Raw genomic sequence first — 25,027 nt, 5'->3', positions numbered from 1 at the left:
AGTACGTGGTAGACCATCACTCAGCAATTGGTTCTACCAATTATATAAAGTTATACTATATATAATTGGAACTATATAACTATAATATAAGCTATAATAAACTATGTAACATTCCTGTATGTTGGGTTTGGTGGGAGAAGAAGTGAACCTAGAATACAGAATTGTGGGTAGAGGAATGCCAAGAATGTTTTGGTAAAACTTTAGAAATTAGCCCTCTTAGAAATGTTAGCTTTGGCTCAGCTTTCCACAAGGGAGGAGAACTCTCCTGAGCTTGGGTGAAATGTCAAACTGCTGAGTGCTTGATCTGCTTCATTTGTGGAGAACGAGGTTCTTACAGGAAGGCCACAGAGATGAAGGAGAAAATAAATACCTAGTGACATTCGTCTAACTAAAAGTGTATCTGTAGGGTAGGCATCACCTCTGAGCTGATGACAATCCATTTACTATTCAGACTCTAATTCAGAACTCCTATCTAACCCCCTAATGGAGAAAACAAAACAAAAAGGGTGCATATTATTTATTTACAGCATTCCCGATCATTACAGTTAGAAAGATTTACTGCACTGTGGACAAAGAGTTGTAAAACAAACATGCTTAATCTGCTTCTATCAAGATGAAATCCAAGCTCTCCCTGCACTCAGCTGCCTTGCAGTAAATAGTACCAGTGAACGCTAAACAGTAAATAGGTTTCTAACTGAGCCCACTGACTATAATGTCTTTCTGCCTGCCCTCTGTTGCTGTTTGCAGTCTACACAAAGAATGCCCTTCCAACATGAAATAGTAGCTTATGTCTTTCTTGGAGTCCTGAGTGTTTCATGGACGAATGGAGTCTTTCAAAACATAAAGCTGCTTCCAATTTGTTACAGAGATGCTTGGTAATTTAAGAGCTGTTATAGGCAGTTTTACCCGTTTGCAGATTTTCTGTGTTTAGTCTGTTAGCTGCTTGTTTGTTCTGCTGGGATAAAATTTCCCTCATTCCTTACTGTATGTGTAAATATGCACCATGACACATCACTTTCCACTGAACTTCTATTTTATACATATTTTATATGTACATCTCTGTGGGTTTAATGTGGCTAACTCATTAGCAACTCTCACTGAGACCAAACATGACAACAGCCATTTGCTTTACATGACAAAGAACTTAGCATACCTAATCTTCAAAAGCCTAAGGAGGAGATTGGCACTGTTGGAATTTTACACATGCATCTGGTTGGGCTGGGAAGGGTTGGTATGATTATCTGGGCCATTTCCAGGTAATCATCCAGAAAATGATTATCTGGAAAAAGATAATCACCTAGATCATTATCTGGGTGATTTCAACAGCCTTTGTGGCGCCTGTTGAATGTGCTAACAATATACAGAATCTGTTAGGATCTGGGCAAACCTTGAACATTTTGATGTTTTTGCTTGCTTTAATGGCATCATGTGTGAGTGGGATTAATACACAGAATTGTACCTTCGTGGTTAATGGGTTACTGACATCCTTCTTTCTTTCTTTGTAGCTGGAGGTTTGCGTTTTACATCGTTTCTTTCTTCACTGGGCTGGCTGTACTGTATGATGTGAGTATAGAAGCAGTGCCACCTTCTGTCCTATCTGGGAAGTGCCTCAAGAATGGCAGTTTTTGGTGCCAAACCTTTGCTTTCAAACCTTATAGAGATTTTCCCATCAGATATGTCCTCTGCACAGCACACTGTTGAGCTCACAAGAACAAGGAACCACGCGTACCTTAAGAACTCTAAGGCAAAACCAGGAGATTTCATCTTCCTCTGACACAGCCGTAGATCATTACAATTGTGAGACAGTGTAGGTGTGAGAGATGGAACATTTATCTGGGACAGAAGCTGCATGGCTTGTTTGTGTGTTGTGTCCAGTACTGGGTTCGTACTCTTATTTCTTTTGGAGGGTGGGCTGCAGTTCAAAAATTTTATGTATGTGTTTTCCTTAGCCAAGAGGTGAGGTGAAGTTCATGTGTCTGCCTTTTCTCTGATCTGATAAATAGTGATTCCTCTTTATACAGATAGACTAGCTTCAACAAGAGAAGGCTGGGACTTAAATGTTATGGGTTGAATCACTGAGGCAGAGGAGGTAGTGGAAATCATGCCACACACTCTCATCCTGAGTGTGGTCACTGTGCTGGGACGAGGGGCACCTTCCTCCTCTGAGTGTGGGATAAAGTTTCCCCTGGCCCTTGTGCTGAACCCAGTTTCCTCGGTGAGCTTTGTAAAAGTGTTCTCCCCTGAGACCTTCTGGAGTGGAGAAATCTGCAGATCCTAAGACATGGGTACAGACTGTGCTGAAGCTGCTCATTATAATAACTGAAGAACTGTGAAACTCAGAAACTTTCAAGGCAGAATGCAAGGTACCTGATGAGTATGAGGTAGGATGAGCTAACACAGGAATGAAGGTATCTAAACCTATACTGTTTTGTAGTTCTTTACATCAAAATAGAAGGCTGTTCTGTGAAGCCAGCTGTGAAAGCTTGGAATGAACGACCTGCTCAGCATAGCTCAAGATCCCTGTTGTGACAGAAGGAACAAAATCTTGTTCTGCATGTCACCTGCCCATTCTAGGAATGAGACCACCTGCACTTTTCCTGAAAATCTTTTCTTCATTCATTAGATATCTTCCACACACACACACAAAACTTCTGTGAAACTTTATTGTTTGTCTAGAAAAAGAAAAACAAGAAAATTTGAAGCTTAAATTCTATAGTATTAGCTTTCAGCTGGCTGCATGACCCTCTGCCACATGAGTTAGTGTATTAGAGTTAGTATATCAGCAAGTAACAGTATAACTTTATCTCACAGATTACCAGAAAAGAGATTTATTTGCTGTTGGTATAGGAATGATAGACTTCAGAGATGTGAGATTCCTTTCTGGGTCCCAGTTGTTTCAGGGTGTTTACTTCAACGTCTCTGATACTGCATCACACATCTCTGGTTCCTTACTTGTATTTGCTGTGAATCCCACCTTCCACCCAGAAGGAGGCTGTATCTACTCCTACTTACCACTGCCTCTAATTTGCAGTACTTCCTCCTTCTCTTCTGCATTCTAATGGATTTTCAGGTTCCTCAGGTTGTGAACCTCAACGACACATACAGTGGGAGGGGCAATTCCTCTCAGTTCCCACCTTCCAAATCATCCGATTAAGAGCTGTGTGTAGAACAGTCACCAGTAAAGATAAGGCAAAAGAGCTGTTGAATACCCCAGTTTCTCCTTGTCTGTTGTAAGCAGCCTGCCTGTGTTGCTCTCTAGGGGGCTATGCCCTCCTGGGCTTTTCTTTTCTGGTAGATGTACCTATAGGAGCCTTTCTTGTTCTTCTGTTGCATTGCTAAGTCCTGTTCCAGTTGGGCCTTCCTGACCCCATCCCCTCACAGCCCAGCAACGTCCCTATACTCCTCGCAGATTACCTGTCCCTGTTTCCACTGCCTGTGCATTTTCTTCTTGCTCTTCAGTGTGACCAGCAGGTCCCAGCTCAGCCATGCTGGTCTCTTGCATTCCTTTCCTGACATCCTACACCTGGGGATGCTCTTGTGCCCTAAGTAAGGCTTCCCTAAAGATCTGCCAGCTCTGCTCCACTTCCTTGTCCTCAAGAGCTGATTCTGAAGGGGTTTGTTGACTAACTCCATGAAGAGCTAGAATGTGGCATTCCTAAAATTAAGTTTCCTGATTTTATTCTTTGTCCAATATCAATCAAGACTGTGAGCTCCACTGTTGCATGGTCACTGCAGCCAAGCAGCCTCCAATTCTGATGTTACCAATCAGTTCACTCCAGTTAGTGAACAATAGGTCTGGCATTGCATCCCTCCTGATAGAGCTGTCTGTTATGTGGCTCAGGAAGTTGTCCTTGATGCATTCCAGGAGCCTCCTGGATTGCCTACAGCTCACTGTGCTACTTTTCCCGCAGATGTCCAGGTGGTTGAGGTCCCCCAGCAGGATGAGAGTCTGCAGTCTCCTGTAGCTGGAGGAAGAAGGCTTCATCAACAGGCTCCACTTGCTCAGGCAGCCTGTAGTAGATGCCAGTCACAAGGCTCCCTTTGTTGCCTCAGTCTGTAACTCTCACCCAAAGGCTATTGACTTGCTTATGGTCATTCTTCAGGGACAGCTCTTCACACTCTATTCCTTCCTATATGTAGGGGGCAATGTGTCCTACCCTCCTTCCTCGCCTGTCCCTTCTGAACAGCTTGTAGCTGTCAGTAGCCACATTCCACTAGTAGGAATTATCCCTCTGGTTTCAATGACAACAACTACATCATGATTTTCCAGTGGCATGGTGGCTTCCAACTTCTGTTTTGTTTCCCAAGCTGCATGCATTGGTATAGAGGCAGTTTAGCGGCAGTTGGTGTTGTCACCTTGGAGAACAGCTCCTTAATTCCTTTGAATTTTTTACCCTGAGTCTCCTTCTTGCCTTCATCATCATAAGATGCAGCAGGTTAAGGGCCTCCGCTAGCACCTTGTCCTGCTAACTGAGCTATGTCATCCCACACCTTGTCGTGGGCAGGCTTGCTGTCACCCCTTTCTCCCTTCAAACCTAGTGTAAAGCCATGTCAAACTACAAGCTTTAAACTTCAGTTTTCTTTGAAGTGTAAACAAAGCAGTATCTTTTCAGAGGTTTGTTACTTAGCAGCCTGCAGCATGATCCTTGCCATTTGAAGGAAAAACATGTTCCTGGCAGGGGTGTGTGGCCTGCAATACTTAACAATACTTAACAGCTTACCACCTCTTTTTGTAATACCATGAAGCAAATCTGTGATAGCCAACAAGTAAGAGATTTAGGTAGCTTATAAGAAAAAACTTTCTCTGGCTTCCTGTCATTCATGTTGCATTTTCTTTCCAGAAGCCTTGGCTTTGGGACCATAGAGAGTGCTGGACAGGTTACCCACAACAGGTAAGTCATCTAGGAGTGAAAATTGCTGTTATAAATTGTGTATTGTCTCTGTATCTCTTTTCAACATCAGATTATATTACAGATAAAAGAGAGAGCACTGAATAAAATTCAGATTGATGAGCCTTAAGAATTCAAAACCAGGTCCTTGTCAGTAGATAACATCTTAATATCTGTCTTAATCCAAACACAATAGAGGAGAAGTCAGTATAGCAGAAGGAGACTTACAGAAGGAAAGGAAAGTGAGACTTTGGACCAGGTAAGCGAAGAACTGAAAAATAAGCGTGCTCCTTGTTTACTTAATGGAGGAGACTGAGGCTTAGGACACTTTGCCAAAGGAGGAGAAAACTTCAGTGGAGAGCATACAGAGCAGAGGACATGCTCTGAGAGGTGTAATCCTTCCACTACACCAAAGAATCATGTCCACAGTGCTCCCCATGAGCTTGTTTCCCAGAGGAACTGGCACCATGGCCAGTAGCAACACAGCATCATTTCCTTTAATTTTGTAGGATGTTATTTTACAGTTCTCCAATGTATATTCTGTGTTTGTTTGTTTTTTCCCACAACAGCACTGTGAGAAGCTGTCCAGAGGGCTGGAGATCTCCAGCATCTCCTATCAGCTAAAGGATCACAAAAAAACAAATATATTCTTGCCCATCTGCCTCCCCAGCTATTCATACTTCATAAGTTGACAAGTTAGGATGGGGCTTCACCCACTGCGCACGAACCACTGACTGTTCCACCTTTTTTCTTTATGTTTTTATGACTGTTATATAGCAGCAGCCTTCTTAAATACAGGCTTGATTAGCATTATGAATCAATTAGTGAGACACCTGGGTATCATTTCATTCCTTCTCCAAGACTGAACCATTTTTGGTTTGCTGCAGGACTGTGTCCTTGTCAGTGAAAGGCAAGAATCGTTGGTCGTCACAGAGCTGACAAAGCCTTTGCAAGCTAAACGAATCCCACAGGCTTCATCTGGGAAATATTTTCAGAGTATTGTGGCAAAACTAGAGGAGTCTGAACTCATGTCAGAGCTAAGAGCAAAGGGAAAAGGGAGCACTTTCCACTGTGTAAGTGACCGAGTGCTGGAACCCCCACATATGATTCTATGATTCTAACCCTCTGCCCAGAGGGCTCTAATTAACTGAATGCAGTGCTGCTCTGCTCTGGGTGGCCCTGCTTGAGCAGGGGTTGGTCCAGGTGGCCTCCAGATGGGCCATCCTCAGCCATTCTGTGATTCTGTGAAAAATAGTTCAGTATCTTTAGTTAAGTTACTTCTTCCTGAGCAGATGAAATCTGCCTTTTATGTCAGATACCAAAGGAGTGTGTTGCCCTACAAGGGAAACCAACTGGGAGAAAAGGTTGACAGCAGCAGTCAGTGTCAAGAGGAAAAGCACAAGAGCGGATGCAGATGGGATCAGCTGAGTGCTCAGGTCACCAGGCAAGTCTGCAGGTAGAGGATAAGTCTAAAATGGAGTGTGTGGATCCAGGAGAGTAAAGTACATCAGCACACACAATGTACCTCTAGCATAGTTCAAGCAAGAACAGACACAAAGGTTGGAATTGAAACACAGCTCCTGAGCCGAGAGAGGAGGGCCCCGATGAGGTACTGACTGCTCTTTCTCACACAGCTCATTCACAGCTCTTGTGATTTGAGGGGAAACAGATGGGCCCTCTGAGAAACTGATCTTGACCACAGGCAGCTAAACCCCCTCAGAGGAATCCTTTGCAGAGTCTGCTGGTATGCTCAGAGTTCTGACAGTGCAATTCAGAGCTCAGTGAAGGAGGCAAAAAGGCTGCTATTGACTTGGTAGACTTTGATTCCCTTCAGCATTTGCTCATTGCAATCCAAAGGCTGTGAAGTGTTTCTGGCAGGATAATAATTTCCACTGGTATCGTGCAGGGAGTTCCCATGCATAGGGTTTTACAATGCAAGAACATCCTGGGTGAGAAATAAGTTCTTCATTAATTGAAGGAAAGGTTGAAGTACAGTTTGATTCCAGAAGCAAGACAAAGTGAGACAAGCCCTGCTTGTGCTGCAGGGCTGCTTGGTCTGGCAGTCAGAGTTAGAGCAATTGAATGTCCATTGAGATTTGCTAACCTGTAAAGGGAAATACAGTGCGTAGGGTTAAGCACAGAAGCAATGATGGGGCATATGAGTGAGGAGTGAGGTACTATCTTTCAGACCAAGCCTCCAAATATCTTTTGTCACCCAAAGGCAGAAATTTTAAGGGTGAATTTGTGCAAACAGGTGGTGTATGAATAGGACTCTACGGATCCTCATTTTCTCTTCTGTACATTTGCAGTACATGTATTTTCCAGAAAAATTTAAACCCTCATAACAGAACCCTTTCTAACAGCTGTAATAAATAGAAAAGACCAAAACCAGATCTGGTAACATTCCACTGGAAAAGAGTAGGAAGGGTCAAGAACATACCTGTGTCCTAACAGGAACAAAGAATATTCTAAATATAATTTCTGTTAAACAAACCATGCTCTGTGGTACAGACAAGGGCAAAAGAAGCATCTGTTCTCCCAAATCTCTTCTCCCAAAATGAATGCCTTCTGATCCAGAGCTCCCAACAGAAAAATTACTGCTTAATTTGCACACACCTTGCTAATTGCGTTGGAGCTTTTAGTCTTCCACATGTAAAACCCCAGAAAAAATTACTCAGAAGAATGTAGATGAGTGTTCACGCTGTATGATCTCCTGTTCACACACAGGAGCACTGTACCTTTGCCGGATAATTTGATTAGACTGAAAAATCTGTGACAGAGTCCAAGAGATCTGAAGCGTCTCCCTGAACGCTGTCAAAGGGAATGATTTATTCAAGTCCTAATCTGCTCCACTGCAGTGAAACAGTATATAGAGTTTGCTAAGGTCTGCAGTGACAGCTCAGGAATTCACACAGTGCTGAAGAGAGCAAAGACTTTCTGCAACTTCCCCCAGTTCCCCAATATTCCTCATGGTAATGCAAAGTAGAGTGTCCCCTGCTGTTTGTTTCTACCTCAGCACAGCTGATGTTTGTTTAGTGACTAGATTGTTCTGTTGATTTTTGTCCCCCCTGATGCTGCAGGAACCAGATCTTTTCATGGTGGTGATCTCATGGGTTGTTTTTTCTTTTGGTTTGTTTTTTTTTTTTTGCATAGAGAGGAGCTGTGGTTTCCATCTCTCTCTCTGCTTTATCTGATGGGTATATCACTGTCTCTCCCTTGGTGTTGCAGCCTCTCCAGCCCTCTCTGTTCTGGTACTACATGCTGGAGCTTTCCTTCTACTGCTCACTGGTCTTCACCTTGCCCTTTGATGTGAAGAGGAAGGTGAGTGACAGCACCAGGGAAGAGTCAAGCATAAAGAGAATGCAAGCTTAAAGCTCGGGAGAGTGTTCAAGAGTGTGTAGCACCTACAGTGCCGGTCTGATGTTCTGTGGCACTCTGGCCTTGCACATTGCCAGGAGTTTCCATTCCCAGTCACTCACTTCCCTTTCCTCTGGGAGGTGGGGAATGCAAACCCTGGCATGGGAAGGTGTGAGCTGCCACATGGGATGCGATAGACACACGAGAGGGATGGGATGCCATCCAGAGGGACCTAGACAGACTTGAGCAGTGGGTGTGGGAGAACCTCACGAGGTTCAACAAAGTTAAGTGCAAGGCCTCGTACCCAGGTCAAGGCAACCCCCACTGCCAATACGAGCTGGGGATATAAGGATAGAGCACAGTCCTGCCAAAAAGTACTTGGGGGTACTGGTGAACAGGAAGCTGGGCGTGAGCCAGCAATGTGCCCAGAAAGCCAACCGTATCCTGGGCTGCATCAAAAGCAGTGTGGTCTGCAGGGTGAGGGGGGTTCCCCTGCCCCTCTGCTCAGTACTGTAGATTTGCCTAGAGCACTGTGTCCAGGTGGGGAGGATTCAGTACAGGAGAGACATGGAGCTGTTGGAGCGCATCCAGAGGGGGGCCACAAAAATGATCCCAGGGCCAGAGCACCTCTCCTATGAGGACATGCTGAGAGCTCGGGCTGTGCAGCCTGGAGAAGGAAAGGCTCTGAGGAGATCTGAAGCGGCCTTTCAGTATCTAAAGAAAAACTACAGGAAAGAAGGGGACAGATTCTTTAGCAGAGTGTATGGTCATGGAACAACGGGAAATGGTTTCAAACTAAAAGAGGGGAGATTTAGATTGGATATAAGGAAAATGTCTTTAACAGTGAGGGTGACGAGGCACTGGCACAGGTTGCCCATGGATGTGGTAGATGTCTGTCATTGGAGATGCTCAGAATCAGGCTGGACAAGACTGAGCAACCTGATATCTAGCTGTGGATGTCCTTGTTTACTGCAGGGGAGATGGACTAGATGACCTTCAGAGGTCCCTTCCAACTCCAAGGTTTCTATGATTCTATTATTCTGAGACATTACAGTGAGAGGTTTTTTGAGAGATTTTATCGCTTCCTGCAGGAGACATGCTCTAACTGAGACAGAAGGTACACCGTGTGTTTTATTTCTCCTGTCCCCTTTTTCTTCAGGACTTCAAGGAGCAGATAGTCCATCATGCTGCAACCATCTTCCTGATCAGTTTCTCATATTGTGCCAATTACATCCGCATTGGGACACTGGTGATGGTGATTCATGATGCTTCTGATTGCTTCCTAGAGGTGAGCTCCAAGGTTATTTGCCAGGTAAAACCTAGCTGGCAGCGATGCTCCTCAGCCAAATGCTGTCTTTTGATCTAATGCAGTAAGGGCCAAGCATTATTCCACTGATAACTCATTGCTGATCTCTTGACCTAGCTTAAGGTGCCCTACAGAGGAGAGATGATTACCTGCGTGTGGATAGTATTATATCTGGTTTATTAGCTTCTTGGAGCATGTGCAGATGCAGTGTCTAGGCCTGCTTTGTTTTGTTGTTCTTTCTCCTTCCAGCCAACTAAGATATTCAATTACATGAAGTGGAAAAAAACCTGTGACAGCCTCTTTATGATCTTCTCAGCTGTCTTCCTCATCAGCCGCCTGGTCATTTTCCCCTACACGTGAGTCTGCTGCAGTCAAGGAAAATAAAAAAACTGCCTTCTCAGAGGCAGGATAATTCAGCTGTGGACTGAATCTTTTGCTACAGCCTTTGCTTTTCAATCCTTGAGCTCATGTCTCTGATATCTGTGTAGATTACAGTGTCATATGGCTGTTGCACCTGCCTTGGGGTAAACAAGGGTGGTCTGCTTTGCAGTTTGTAGAGGAGTCGTAAAGACCCGATGTATACTGCAGAAGAGTCCTTGTCTTTTGGCTCTACTCTGTTTCCAGTGGGAAACTCACATGTTATATGGAAGAAGGAAATGACTGACCTGAAACTTCCTCTATGACAAAGAGCTTTTGGGGGCTTACAGCCCTGCTAAGAACATGAGTACCCTTCAGTGCAATTCTTTCTCTCTTGCAGAGTGCTCTATAACACCTACTACTACTCCATGGAGATATTCCAGCCCTTCTTTGGATACTACTTTGTGAATGCTCTCCTGATAACTCTACAGTTGCTTCACATCTTCTGGTCCTGCCTCATTATTCATATGGTCTACAAGTTCATGCTCCAGGGCACGGTAGGAATCAGCTTGTAGTCCCTTGTGCATCACACGGGGAGGGAGGGTGCCCTAAAGCTACTTGGGAACATAGAAGTTTATTTGGGATTGATTCTTTCTTGTACTAATGTAATTACATATGTAGACTCCTATCCATCTGGCAAAAGGGGCACTCAGTAGGCGTAATCCATTCGAGATCGCAGCTAGGTATTGCCTGTTTGTCTCTATCAGTCATAGAGCAGTGTTCCATGCCTGAGATGCAGCTGCATAAACTTTAGTGAAATGCATCCCATTCTTTCTGACTACAGCATGTGGCATCTGCTGTGAAACTAAACTGCTGCTCAGCATGAAATTCTTCTCAGAATCAAAGACATGACCTCAAGTCATCAGGTTGGCCATCTGCCAAGGACACAGTCTAGGAGAAACGAGTTCGTGCTCTGTGGGAGTTGACCTCATACCCTGGGATGAGTTGTTTTCTTACCCTCCAACTGGGGAATTCTATAACTTCCTGAAGGGAGGCTGTAGTGAGCTGGGGGTCGGCCTCTTCTCTCGTGTCATAGGAGAGAGTCTCGTGTCATGTCATGATAGGACCAGAGGGAATGGTTTCAAGCTACGGCAGGGGCGATTCAGGCTGGACATGAGGAAGTATTACTTTTCAGAAAGGGTGGTCAGGCACTGGAATGGATGCCCAGGGAGGTGGTGGAGTTACCGACCCTGGGGGTGTTCAAGGAAAGGCTGGATGTTGTGTTGAGGGACATGGTTCAGTGGGAGCTGTTGGTAAGAGGTGAACGGTTGGACTGGATGAGCTTTTAGGTCTTTTCCAACCTTGGTGATTCTGTGATTCTATGATTCTATGAATTCTGTCTTAGGGGAACTAAGAACAAGCATGAATAACTTATCTTCATCCATATTGTCCAGAGCTTCCTCATCAGCCTTCCCTTAAGGTAGCACAGAGCAAATTACTTACAAATTAAAACAAGAAACTTCACACGCTGCAGAAAATGAAGAGGTGACTGAAGAGGCCTTTCTGCTGTTTTCCTAATTCTCATGTGGGGTGAAATGCCACTACAGTTATTACAGTGTTAAATGATGAGGTAATAAGTGGCCTTATTAGAAATAAATGAGCTATCAGGAAGGCTGGAGCACATTCAGATTTTTTCATGTTTTATCTGTAAGTGTTGTGGCTTAACCCTGGCAGGCATCTGAATGCCACACAGCTACTCATTACTCACCACCGGTGGGATGGGAGACAATCAGAAAGGGAAAAATATTAGAACTGTTGGGTTGAGATAAAGACAGTTGATCAGGCAAAGCAAAACAAGGAATTCATTCACTGCTTCCCATGGACTTCATGCACTGCTTCCCACTTCAAGGAAAGCAGGGCTTATCTTGCATAATGCTTTCTTGGGAGAGCAAACACCATCACTCTGCACATGCCCTTCTTCCTCCTTTACCCCAGCTTTTATTGCTGATGTTATACAGCATGGAATATCCCTTTGGCCAGTTTGAGTCCACTGTCCACAGCCCCTTGTGCCCACCCAGCTGACCCCTGTAATTTTCCTCCATGGCTCCAGGTTTATCTGCATCACCTTTACATATGGTGTTCTCTAATCCTCAGTAATTAGGGTTCAGCCAAATCCTGACGTAACAGGTTTCACTTCCTCATAAAGGCAACCACCTTTTTAGTTCATGCAGCTGTCTAGTTAGTTCCTCTGGGGACCTTGCTAGGTGTAAGGCCTCAGCCACATTCTGCATTTCTGAATTAAAAAAAACACTTAGAAGAGTACTACCGATTACTAATTGCACTTATGCTGCAGATCAGTGCTCTTTGTGCATAGCTCCTCAACTGCCAATTCCAGAATGACATAGATTGCTCACAAAAAGTGGCATCTCCTATTCTTATTGCTCTTCCGGGCAATATGAATTCACTGCAAGTTCAGATTCTTATTCCTAACTGCTCTGGGGATTGGAGATCTTTAAAAAAGGCTTCAGACTTCAGTCTGCTTAATGTGATCCAAGAAATATATCCAGAAGAACATACGTAGAAAATTGAGGCCATAGAGTATGTCCATCAATGGACACGGTCTTAACGAAGCTTGCAGCTCTCAGTTCACTTCCCACCAAAGAGCATGGACACTTTGAATGGGTTCCCAATTTTGGCATCTTGTATGGCAGAGTAAAAGCAGCCTGAGAAGCCAATGAATGTTAGGTTGCTTTCTCTAATCTGTCATTTTATCACTTTATTTATCACTTTATTTAGGCAAGGAAATAAATATTTACAAAAGTGGACTGCAGATCTCTTGATAGCAAGGGAAAAAAAAAACTGAATATAAATCTGAATGCAGAGTTGAGTAGCTCTGTGATGTGGGACGTGCTGCTCCAGCTGGATGCACTTCAGTCTATAGGGCCTGATGGATTCATCCCAGGGTACTCCAAGAGTTTTCTCAAGTATTTTTCAACAGTCTTAGGAGTCTGGAGAGGTCCCAGTAAACTGGAAGTTGGCAAACATTCTCCCAGTTTTCAAGAAAGGCGAGAAAAAAGATCATGCTAATTATAGGCCTGTCAAATTGACTTCAGTGGCTGGGAAGAAAACAGCCTGCGCTCACTGATCACAGCCAACACAGGTTCATGAGAGGAAGGTCCTGTTTAACGCGCTTAACAAGGATCCCACCTCACTGACCAAGGGGAGCCAGCTAGTGTGATCTTTTTGGATGTCCTCAAAGCTTTCAGTACTCTTTCAGATGGTATCCTTCAGGACAAAATATCTAGCGTACAGCTAGACCAAACAATAATGTGATGGGTAAAAAGTTGGCTGATGGGTTGTGCTCACAGAGTTATGATAAATGGGGCTACATCAGGCTGGCAGCCAGCAATAGAACTCCATTCTAGAGCTTGTCCTTTTTACTGGACACACTGGATACAGGATACAGGACTTGAAATTGGAGAAGCTGTTGACCTCCTCAAGGGTGAAGAGACCTTGCACAGTCCTTGACAAATGGCAGGGCTGGGCAATTCCCAGCATCATAAAGTCCAGCCAGAGCAAGGGCCAAATCCTGCCCCTGGGTGTGCAGCCCCTGGCCATGGCTACAATAGGGAGATCAGAGGCCAGACAGCAGCCTGCAGAACAGGACCTGGGGATTCTGGTCAAGAGCAAGTTGGGTCTGAGGCAGCAGCGTGCCCTGGAGACCAAAGGCCCCACAGCCCTGAGCTGCTGGAGTTCAGGGAGCATTGGGACACCATCAGGGTTTGGGTTTTGGTGGTGCTGTGGAGCCAGAGCTGGACTCAGGGATCCTGTGGGTCCCTTCCCACTCAGGCGGTGCTGTGATCCTGTGATTCTGAGTGCTGGACTTGCAGCACCCATTTTCGTGTCCCCTTTGGAAAACGTAAGATTTTGATGCATGGCCTTTCCCCTCCCTTCTTCTGCACGGTGATGCCCAAAGCAGCAGCGTGGATCTCTTCACTCTGACACGGCTGTCCTCACTCCTGGGCAGTTGTGATTTGGGGCTGCTTCAACCTGTTTGTATAATGAATATCAGGGTCACAGTTAAGATTTAATTGGGACAGAAATGAAACTGTTTGCAAAGGTGAGCTAAAGCTAAAAGCACACTGCAGAAATGCATGCTGCAGGCAGGTGGCTGAAGGAGCAGTGTGGCTCAGCTAGCACTGCTTTTTGTACACTTCTGCATTTGAACTGTTTCTCATTTACATTTTTTGTAGATGGAAAAGGACATGAGAAGTGAAACAGAAGAGAGTGATGTGGATGAAGAAAGAGAAAACATGATGGAAAAAGAGAAAAATGGGATTGCACGTTTCAGCAATGTCACGAGCAGCAATGACATCCAGAGGAATGGGCCTGAGCCACTGAACAGCAGAGCCCATCTCACCAATGGCCACGTCAAGGAAAGATAGCCCTCTTTGTGTCTGTCATGAATCCGGTCCACCATCTTTAGAAGCAGTTTTGCTTGTTGTATAGATATAAAAGATTGCAATTGCAGTATCATAACTAAATTTGTTTTTATTGTAAACAGAATTGTGTACAGTTAGTGATATCTGAGGGGAGTTTTTGGTCTTTCTTCAACGTAAGTTTTCTGTAGGTTGTAGCCTTGAGGCAAATAGAAGGGGATCCAAGTGGTTTGACTTGAATTAGACAATATCACAGCAGGTGTTAAACATGTTGATCTTGAAAAACACTCAGAACAGTGGATGATGTTGGACAATGTCACCTCTTAACTGCCTAATGCTGTTTGATAGGAATCTATTTGGAATGGCCTCTGGAAGCAAAGCCCACTGCCACTAATGACTATGGACAGCAAGTGTGAAACTCTAAACCTTAACACAGGGACACTTCCTTCAAGAGCAGAGGTGCCCCATACGTACTCGTAACATTGAAACTGTGTATAGTGGTATAAAAGCTTTGGAAAGATACAGGAGAAAACATTTTCGTACAGGAAATGCTGCTGTGTGCCATGTGACTGGTTTTGTAATGTATGGATCTCAGTCCCTTCTCTTGTCAGCACTGTTGCCTCAAAGGGGGGGAACTCCAAAGGCTGTAATGAAGAGAGTTCCCACCCCAGTCGTGGTTGTAGGGGCTAGAAAATCCAAGCAGTTGTGTCTCAGCTGTCAGATAATGAATCCCATCTTGGAAAGTACCAATTTCAGGAGAAGAGAGGGGACAAGGAAATTGATATTCTAGAAGACAACACCGATCAAGTGCTCATGTTTTTATGTAGGATGATTGGCACAGTGGGAGATATTTGCAGTCAGCTTGTGGTAAGAAGGGAATGGAACACCCCTGTTCTCAGAGGGAGAAGAATCAGAGAAGATCTGCTGAACTTCATGGCACAATGCTTTAATTTAGGCTTCTAATTCTGGGGCCGCTGCCTAGATGTGTTGGGAGTTTAAAGCAGTAGGCAGTGAAGTCATGATGCAATTCTGATTCATTCCTTTAGACGTTTTGTATCTTATATCCTGTGTAGTTTTAGACTTTTGATTCTGTAATGCCTTAGGAGAGTTAAATAGGTATGGCACAGATTTCTGTCTTATAGATCTATTAAACTATGAAACCACATTACTAACAGATTTGCTGTTACAATAGCAGGGACTTAGCCTGCGCAGGCCATGCAGACGCTTCCCTGTCTGTGCCTGGCAAGGCCCAATGCTAACTGATGGACACGGACCAAGGAAATGCCCAATTCTAGGAGGTGATGCACATTTATAAAGTTAAGAGGCAAATGACAGTCTAGTAGGATGAGGGTTTTCAGCAGCTCACCAAGTTCACCTGAAATATGACTGGGGAAGCTTTGATTTTAGCCTTTGGTCTTAGGTTTCAATCAAAATATATTGGATAACTTCAGAGGGAAAAGTGGTTCCAGCACAGGTGATTGATTCCAGGGCAGTGACATACTCAGAGCAGAGCATCTCTTCCTGCATCATCATTTCATGCGGATCATTAAATCCATGTTTGTTGAAGATAGCTTCTCTCTGGATGTTGGGGTAATTTAGAGTTCAGAGTACAATTTCTGTATACGGTCATGTTTCTGTAATCCACATGTGCAATCTTGCCACTCCTCTGCAGGCGGTGAGCTCAGGAGGAATGGTTATGTATCATTTTGTACTACTGAATGTAACAGTTCTTTGTAAATTACTTTTGAACGGTTTGGCTCTCTGGGCTCTTTTCTACTTCTTGGACTCTCAGGAGGTGACCAGGCTGGTTGGTGACACGTCTGGGTGCTGTTGCCAGGGCTGTTGAACACTCAGCGTGCATGGAGGTGATGCTGCAGAGCATTCAGCCGTATCAGGCCGGCCAGAAAAGAGCAGCAGCTGCCTCCTTTGTGTCCTGCTTGGTGAAGCTTCATTTGGCCCTGAAGCAGTTTGGGGCACCCCTGTGTTAAATCTAGAGGCAGTCCAGGTGACGTGACAGTGACAGAGCAATGGGAGTCCACAGCCTGGAGGGTGATTTGGAGCTGTGGGGACGTGGGAAGGGAAATGCATCTGGAGTCTTCTTTGTCGTGAGGTTTCAGAAGGGTAGCAAGGATTGATGCTGTAAAATCTCAACACATCTGAAGAGCAGAATGCTCTGTCCAGGCTCATTGTAAGGCTGATCTGATCACTGTGAAAGGATGCATCAAGGATTTGGGAGGGCTCTTGGGGGCTGAATTAGGACACTTCAACTGAGTAACTGAGCATGGCAGTGGTGAATCAGAATTTTTCTTGCCATCAAATTGCTATGGCTCAGCGAAGCTCTGTGTGCTGTTTTCTCCCCACAGTGGCTCCACATTCGCTCTATGTCTGCTCTGGTGTCAGGAAGTTTGTGAGTGCTGCATTAGTATTTCTGAATTCATTGCATCAACTCCCTTTATCACCACCCATGGACGCAGTTCCTCTTGGAGCATCACAGACCTCAAAACTGAGAAGCTGCTGTAAAAACCTGCAGCAAAACTCCATGTCACGTCTGCTAAAATAACCCAGCAGAGCGAATGGAGCTCCGGCTGCAACAGCAGAATCTCTTTGCAATTGATCCTTATCAGCCCTGTGTGCAACAAAGGAGTGCACCGCACCATGTGTGCGCCAAGCAGTGTCATCAAGCTGCAGGGGAGATGGAATGTCCAGCTCCAGGTGAGCTGTGAGAAAGAGAACCTCTCCTGGTGTCTTTAGGCAGCTGTGCAGTGCTGAGCTGGAGACTGGAACAGCTGGGCCCCAGGGCTGGCAGCTGGCACCGAGCTGCTGGCTCCAGTGGGCACTGCTTGGGGTTGTGTTTTTAAAGCACGCACTGGAAACATGGGAGAAGTGCATCCACTGTGTTTCTTGATTCAGACACGTATGCCCAAGGGAGCCTTTACTGGATGACTGCGCTTCAAACAACATTGCTTTTCTCATCTGCACATGTGCAACAGACAGTGCCTGCAGGCAGGGGCGTCCCTAAGAAGCAGCAGAAAGCTGAAGTCATGTCTAAACAAGGAAAGGACTCGTAAGCTTGGCAGATTGATCTGGACATACCAGGAAATACACTGAGAAACAAAGGGCAGCAGTAATCTGCTCTGAAAAACACTGGGAAAACTATAGGAGACTTAAAATAAAAGGGCTGAGAAGGGATCAGGCTGGAGCTGCCTGTTGCTGCCTGCATAAGGCTTCCCTACTTGGAAGCAGGCAGTGTCCACATCAGCTGTCTTCTTGCTGAGGCTGCATCCCACCAAATGATGGGCATGAAGGGGTTCTATAAGAAACAGCAATGGAATAACAGCAAACCTTCAGCCTGGGTGGTATTCACCCAAGAGCCAAGAGGGAGCTGACACAATAAAGAGTTCAGTTACCAACTGAGCAGGGTCGCTGTTGTTTCAAACCATGGTGGTGTCAGAAACTGATGGAAGTCCCAGGTGGAAATGCGAGGAGCTGCTTACATTTGGCCCGAGCAGATTGGCACAACGTACCATGAGTTACTGGAAACGTGTGTGAACATTACGTTGTGGGAGAGCTCCCATGTGTTGTGTGTGAGGAAATCATGTCTTTCTCTGCCAGAGTTCTCCCAAAGAGTCAACAAGTTTATGCAGAGGAGAGAACCTGCTGGTAGTGCTTTGCAAAGGTGTTCAGAAAGACTCCTGGGCTGAGGTCTGAAGAAACTCACCTTCAGAGGTGAAAAAATTGTAGTTAGGCTTTCAGAGCAGGCACTAAGTCCCACTGCTGGAAAAATTGGACAGAGAGAGCTGGTGCTAAGCTCCAAACCTGGGTTTACATATTTCTGCATGGAGTTTTAGGATGGCCAAAGTGATGCGGGAGGTCAGCAGTGCAAGCACAGCAGATGCAGTTCTTTCCCAAAGAGAGGCGGTCTCTGGGGAAGCACCGACCCCGAGGGGCAGAAGCAGCCCCTGCCCCCACATGGAGACAGAAAGAGTCAGGGAGGCGAGGCGCTGCTTTCCCCATCTGTTCTGCAGGAGGACCTGATTTCAGTGGCCAAGCAAAGCGGCCTGCCAGTCAGAACAGTGCAGAGCTGGTTCCGGCAGCGGCGGGCCCAGGACCATCCCAGGCTTACGAAGAGATTCTGTGAGGCGAGGTAGGTGGGTCAGCGTGGGGATGGGAGCCTCCAACAGCGAGCTGCATGGCAGCACACGTCCTGCCCTTAGCTCTGAATGCAGTCAGGTGGAGTGACAGAGCCACTGAGCAGTGCCCCCAGCTTCACCCTTCCTCCCCTCCCACTTCTGCATTTTAAAACAATAAAGTTGACTCAACAGTATCCACTGATCAGGTTTAAATCTCAGGTGCTGGAGGGATTTTCAGCAGTAATACCATTGGCAAACACCTTTTTAAGAAGATTTTTATATGAAATGACAAATTTTAAATACTCTTACCAGCTCGTGGACTGTTGGACATAACAGTGTGACAACCAGCCACTGGGCATGGACAGAGAGAGGTGACAACAGAAAAGCAACAGAAATCACTGAAAACTTCACCAAATTTCTTTTCCTCAAACTTTCCACTCTCATATGAGATACTAATGCATATCTCAGTAGAATATGGAATCAGAAAAGACAGAGGAGCCACCAAGTGTCCAAATGAAAAGGATCAGGTTGTTGGATCTCAGCTTGAGGCTTTAAACTGTATGTACAAAGAGGCTCCAATCAGGCACAAGATCCTCTGTTCCTTGTTCTCTGAAAACATTTCTCAGTGCTTGAATCCTGTTCCCACATCACAAAAGGAGGCAGGTAGAGGCACCTCGGGAGTGATGCTGATTCCCACTTAGTGCTGGCAGCATACGTCTGGGATTTGGGCACAGTAGAACCCAGGTGAGCTGTGGGTATCCCACTGCCTTACCAGCACATTGCTGCACATGCAAACAGAGCTGAGCTGCTGCAAATCTGTGTCCAAACAGAACCGCTGTGGGCTTCTCGGCTGGTGGGAGAGCACCTGGGAGGGTGGGATCCCACATCCATCTGCCCACACCTATTCCTTCTCCAGCTGTTTCTGCTCTCAAGCCCTTGTGCCTAACTACACCCATTTGCTGCTTTCCAGTCGGGTGCTGGATGTGATGGCAAAGCCTGGGGAGGCATCCAAGCTCCAGAGGGAGTTATAATTACAGAATCACAGAATCACAGAATGGCCAGGGTTAGAAGGGACCTCAAGGATCATGAAGCTCCAACCCTCCTGCCACATGCAGGGCCACAAAACTCCCCATTTAATACTAGACCAGATTGACCAGGGCCCCATCCAGCCTGGCCTTGAACACCTCCAGGGATGGACGGGGCATCCACAGCCTCTCTGGGCAGCTGTTCCAGCACCTCACCACTCTCTCTGTAAAGAATTTCCCCCTAACATCCTACCTCAATTTTCCCTCCCTCAACATCAAATCATTTCCCCTTGTCCTGCAGTTATCTATCGTTTCAGAGTTGATTCCCCTCCTGTTTGTAGGCTCCCTTTAGGCGCTGAAAGGCTGCAATGAGGTCACCCCACAGCCTTCTTTTCTGAAGGCTGAACAAACCCAGCTCTCTCAGTCTGTCTTTGTAGGGGAGCTGTTCCAGCCCCTGATCATCTTCATGGCTCTCCCCTGGACCCTCTCCAACAGCTCCCTGTCTTTTTTGTACTGGGGGTTCCAGACCTGGACACAGTGCTGCAGATGGAGCCTCACAAGAGCAGAGTAGAGGGGGACAATCACCTCCCTGTCCCTGCTGGCCAGCCTTCTTCTGATGGAGCACAGGATACCATTTGCATTCCAAGCCACAAGAGCACACTGCTGGCTCATGTTTTGTTTTTCATCTATCAAGACTCCCAGGTCCCTCTCTCTCAAGGTCCCAGGTCCCCTGCTCTCAAGGAGCTCCTTCCAGTCTGTAAGGATGCCTGGGATTCCTCCAGCCCAATGCCAAACTCTGCATTTTGCTGTGTTGAACCTCATCAGGTTCACCCAGGCCCACCTTTCCAGCCTGTCACTCCATCACCAAAGGCCTCCAGCTGGCCCTGCGCCAGCACCCGACTTCGTGACAGCCCACGTGGTTCAACCAGAGAACCCAACTGTGCCAGTATCCATAGCCCTTATTAAAAAGAGCAAAATGAGGCCGTGAAAATCAGCTCCTTTAGTAAGAAAGGAAATACGTTCTAAGAGGGGGGTAGAAGAAGAGGATGAGAATGAAGCCAGGCCATGACAAGAACGGCAGGAGGAAGAGGCCGAACTCATAAAGGAGACGAGAACCATTTGACTCCTGAGCACGAGTGAGCTGACAGATATGTGAAAAGACTTCAGCTGTCATGCAGGGGAGCACTCTGACACTGGGAGAACGGGGCCGCAAGCCTGGACTAGGCGGGCAGCAAAGGCAGGCATCTGGGATCCCTTTCACGGGCAGGGGGCATTGGCAAAGCCCTTGGAAATGAGGCACGAGCCTTCCCCTCGTGGAGGTGACTCTCCGTAAGGGCCGAGAGGGAAAGGAGTCCCTTCAAAGAAGATCTGGTATGTTACCCAGGCAAGCGGTCCACCGTGGGGAAAGGTGTGCCTGAGGGCACCAGCTCTTCTGGAGGTGATGCGTAATGCTGAAAAAAGAGGGGAGATACAGACTGGCTGTTGGCCGGCAATTGCTGATTCTGAGGGTGGGGACGCACTGGAACAGTTGCCCAGGGCTGCCGCCATCTTGCTTGGGAGCCTGGGACGCATTCCGCCCCGAGGGGGTAACCGTGATGTCACAGTGGTGGCAGGGAGCGGCCATTGTGACCCGCGGGGCTGGGAGCAGAGCAAAGGCTGCCGGGCTCAGAGCGTGGTCAGTGCGGCCTGGTGAGGTGCAGAGAGAGCAGGGACTCTTCAAGTGCTCACCGTTGACGCGCAACATGTCCAGTAGGAAGCGGAAGGCCCCCGACTCCGGGGAGCAAGGTGAGAGCAAAGCATCCCTGCACGCAGCTCCCCGCCACCGGGCAGAGGGGTGCTGGGGGTCTGCCAGCGGCAGAGAGGGAAGGAAGGGGCAGGAGCAAGGAGCACGGCCCTGGGGACTGCCCTCAGGGACACCTGGCCCCGCAAGGTGCTCACTGCTGCCCGCCTTTGCTCTCTCCTCTCCAGTGTGCATGCTGTGTCGCCGGGCGGATGTCGACCCGAACATCTGCGGGCGCACCTTTGCCGAGAGCGACCTTTGCGTGCATGAGTTCTGCTTGGTGAGTTCCAACCCTCAAGGGCTCCTGCCAGCTTCCTGCCAGGGATGCTCCCTTCCTGTCTGTCCTAACGAGATCCTGCTCTGCTCTTTCCCACAGCTTTTTTCTTTGAAGAAGAACACATTCTTTGAAGAAAGCGACCCCTGGGAGGAAACGCTGCGCCTCCCCGTTGGGACCATCAGATGCAGAATCAAGCAGGCGGACCAGAAGGTGAGCTTTGTGCCAGGAGAGGCTCACGCCAGCTTAGTCTGCACCCAGAGAAAGCAATGGCAGCCCTTCCAGCGGGCTCCAGGGCAAAGTCCTGCCATAGCAGACGAGCCTTCTCTGCCAGGCGGCTCTGCAGAGTGGAGCCCAGCAGCTTCCGCAGCCTGTGCCCTGCCCAGAGGTGTGGGGCCGGCCGTGGAGGCCCTGAGCCTGCTGCTGATTGGGGCTGCCTTGTTCCTTTCAGCAATGCTTTGTTTGTGGCGAGAGAGGAGCCGCCATCAGCTGCGCAGAGAGAGGCTGTGCACGCAGCTTCCACCTGCCCTGCGCCGCGGACGGTGAATGCGTCACCCAGTTCTTTGGGCAGCACAGGTAAGGGCTGTCAGCAGCAGCCAAGCCAGGGAGGAACCCACAGCGACAGCTCCCAGCAGCCTGCCAGAGACGGGGCCTGGGGCTCCTGCCTGCTGCTCTGCCCTCCTGGCAGTGCTTCTCACCGTACCCATCACTTGCATCATCCCCCAGGTCCTTCTGCTGCGAGCACCGCCCGCGACAGGCAGCGGAGGCAGCTCCACCCCAAGGCACTGACTGCGTCATCTGCCTGGAGCCCCTGGAGGACAGCACGTCCTACCAGACCCTGTGGTGCCCAGCGTGCAAGCACACCTGGTTCCACCGCCGCTGTGTCCAGGTAGAAGCCCTCCCCTCACCCTGCGGCCACGGCCCGCGCTCAGCAGCACCGGGCCCCGCTCACACTCACGCTGCTTCTGCTTCTCCGGCAGGGGCAGGCCACGAATGCCGGCACCATGAGCTTCCAGTGCCCCATTTGTCAAGACACGGAGCAATTCCGTGCAGAAATGTCCACTCTGGGGATCCAAGTCCCAGTCAGGTTGGTGTCCTTCTCCCCAGCGCTGCAGATGGGAAGGCGCAAGCGCTGGGCCTGCCCAGGGACTGTCCCGGCAGGCCTGGCCCTTTGCTGTCTCACCAGCACAGGCCTCAGCTTCACGGAGAAGCTGGAAATGGGGTTGCCTTGGATGAACGGGGATACTCCGGATCACACATGGCAGGGAACCGGGGACTCATCGCATTCCCTCCCTTCTCTTGTAGGAGACCGTCTTGGTGGGATGACAACACCTACCCATCACTTCTGCGGAGGCACAGGCGCTGCGATGTCAGCAAGTGCCTTTACCCAGGAGGCAGGGAGCAGGCAGAGGTGAATGGGTGAGTTACCTCAGCAGCCCCCTGGGCTTCTGCAGGGGATCTCCCCCTCAACACCGGATGGGGAACCAGGGCTGAGCACCGCAGATGTGCCGGCCGCTGCCTGGCTTGGCTCACTTTGTCCTCACAGCCACAACCCGTTTGCTTCCCCAGGCCCTGGCAGCTGCTGCTCTGCAGCTCCTGTGCTGCAGAAGGGACCCACCGACGATGCTCCTACCTGAGCAACAGAGTTAGCAGCTGGGAGTGTGACAGCTGTGCTGGCATAGGCACCGGTAAGATGCAAACAGCTGTGGCTCCCTAGGCAGGGGCCGGGCAACGCCTGGCAGTGGGTGCTGCTCAGGGCGGCCCTGCCAGGCTCTCTCTGCCCCAGGAAGGAGGGCAGCCCGTTGCGACTCAAGGCTGCAGCTTCATCCCAAAGATCACCTTCCTGCTTTCCTTTACAGCCTCCAGCAGCAACACGGAGCGCGCCGGACCCAGCACCAACACGGAGCGCGCTGGCCCCAGCACTTCCAGCCAAGGGGCTCCGGAGCCTCCCCGTGGCTCCCAGGGACCGGAGAACATCAGCTCCGGCTCCAGCAGCCAGGCAGCATCGGGCCCCTCACACCGGTCCCAGCTGCCTGAGAACAGCCGCCTGCCCAGTGAGCCTGGGACACGGCAGAGGGCAATCGGCCCACGCCTCCCTGAGGATCAGGAGGCATCTCTGCGGCGCCGAGGACGCCGCGGGAGCGGCCGTGCAACAGCCCCGCGCACCAGCAGCAGCTCCCGCAGGTCCACCCCATGGAGGGCACCGCGGCCCTCCAGCGACTCCCCGGTGGCTGCACCCAGAAGGAGCCCCAGGCAGCAGGGGATGGGCCGGGCACGAAGCCGCTCCCCGCTTCAAGATCGGGCCTCACGTTCCCAGAGCCGGCCCAGAAGAAGCCGTGGCAGCAGACAAACGCCACGCCGAGCTGCACAGAGCAGCACCCTCTGCTCAGCCGCCCCAGTGACATCGAGGCCCTCGGGGGGTTCCCCGCTGCCTGGACACAGAAGACCCTCCAGGCAGCTAGGGAGGGCCCACACATGAAGCCCTTCCGCAGCGGGATGTCAGGCTGCGACTTCCCACACAGACCCCAGCACGCCGCAGCAGCCAAACCCAACAGCAGCGGCCAGCCTAGGCACAAAGCTGCTCCCAGGTCCATCTGCAGAACCACATCCCCACAGCCAGACCTCAGTCTGCACAGGAGCAGCCGGGTGCCAATGACACCTGCTCAACTTGGTCAACATCAGCCAAGACGACAAATCCCACACTCATTTACATCAGCTTGCTCAACTTGGTCAACATCAGCCAGGACGACAAATCCACGCTCATTTACATCAGCTTGCTCAACTTGGTCAACATCAGCCAAGACAATAAATCCCACCCCCACCCCCATCAGCTTCATTCTTCTCGTCTTTTCCTGGGGTGGGCAGAGTTCAGACCTCGACCACAGGGTTGCCTTCTCCCCAGCAGAATGGCTCAGGTTGGAGGGGCCCTTAAATATCATCCGGCTCTAACCCCCTTGCCGTGAGCAGGTTCATGCACCACCAGATCAGGATGCCCAGGATCCCATCCACCCTGGCCTCAAAGGACTCCAGCGACGGGGTGTCCTGAACCCCTCAGGGCGGAACTCACTGTTCCAGTGCCTCGCCACTCCCTGAGGAAACAGTTTCTTTCTAACACCTCATCTCTCTCTATCCTCTTTTAGTTTCATGCCATTCCCCCTTGTCCTGTCACTATCAGAACGCATGAAAAAGTCAGTCCTCCTCCAGCTTGGCAGGACCCTTAAAAGTACGAGAAGGCTGCAACGAGGTCTCCTCAGAGCCTTCTGTTCTGAAAGCAAAGTGAACCCCACTCCCACACCCTGCCTTCTGAGGTGCGGTGCTCCAGGCCTTGTCTCCTCTTTGCGGCCCTCCTCCGGCCCCCCCCTCCCACCGCTCCACACCCCTCCTGTGCTTGGCACCCCAGGCTTGGGCGCAGTACTCCAGATGGATGCCCTCGCAAGGGCACAGCAGAGACGGACAATCACTGCCCTGCC

At 48.7% G+C, this 25,027-nt stretch overlaps 2 protein-coding genes across 4 annotated transcripts in view; both read left to right on the top strand.

The window, feature by feature from the left end:
* Positions 1-16,102, top strand: part of CERS4 (ceramide synthase 4) — a 60,751-nt gene extending 44,649 nt beyond the window's left edge. For all 3 annotated transcript variants that reach the window (XM_042886869.1, XM_042886871.1, XM_042886870.1), the window contains exons 6-12: positions 1,506-1,563; positions 4,842-4,892; positions 8,118-8,210; positions 9,406-9,534; positions 9,802-9,908; positions 10,310-10,466; positions 14,163-16,102. In XM_042886869.1, the coding sequence (XP_042742803.1) occupies positions 1,506-1,563; positions 4,842-4,892; positions 8,118-8,210; positions 9,406-9,534; positions 9,802-9,908; positions 10,310-10,466; positions 14,163-14,354 (787 nt within the window). In that variant the 3' untranslated portion in view covers positions 14,355-16,102. The remainder of the gene's footprint in view (positions 1-1,505; positions 1,564-4,841; positions 4,893-8,117; positions 8,211-9,405; positions 9,535-9,801; positions 9,909-10,309; positions 10,467-14,162) is intronic.
* A 3,954-nt stretch (positions 16,103-20,056) lies between these two features.
* LOC122188485 (PHD finger protein 7-like) lies at positions 20,057-24,036 on the top strand. The gene is made up of 9 exons (XM_042886841.1): positions 20,057-21,288; positions 21,472-21,563; positions 21,660-21,770; positions 22,009-22,133; positions 22,284-22,446; positions 22,538-22,644; positions 22,863-22,976; positions 23,127-23,245; positions 23,417-24,036. The coding sequence occupies exons 1-9, from the start codon at positions 20,952-20,954 to the stop codon at positions 24,034-24,036; spliced, it is 1,788 nt and encodes a 595-aa protein (XP_042742775.1). The 5' UTR covers positions 20,057-20,951.
* Positions 24,037-25,027: the final 991 nt, after the last annotated feature.

The sequence above is a fragment of the Lagopus leucura genome, unplaced genomic scaffold (genome assembly GCF_019238085.1).
Source record: "Lagopus leucura isolate 7727_CA_CO unplaced genomic scaffold, USGS_WTPT01 Super-Scaffold_100064, whole genome shotgun sequence".
Classification (NCBI taxonomy): Eukaryota; Metazoa; Chordata; class Aves; order Galliformes; family Phasianidae; genus Lagopus; species Lagopus leucura.
This window is presented reverse-complemented; position numbering and strand designations above follow the sequence as displayed.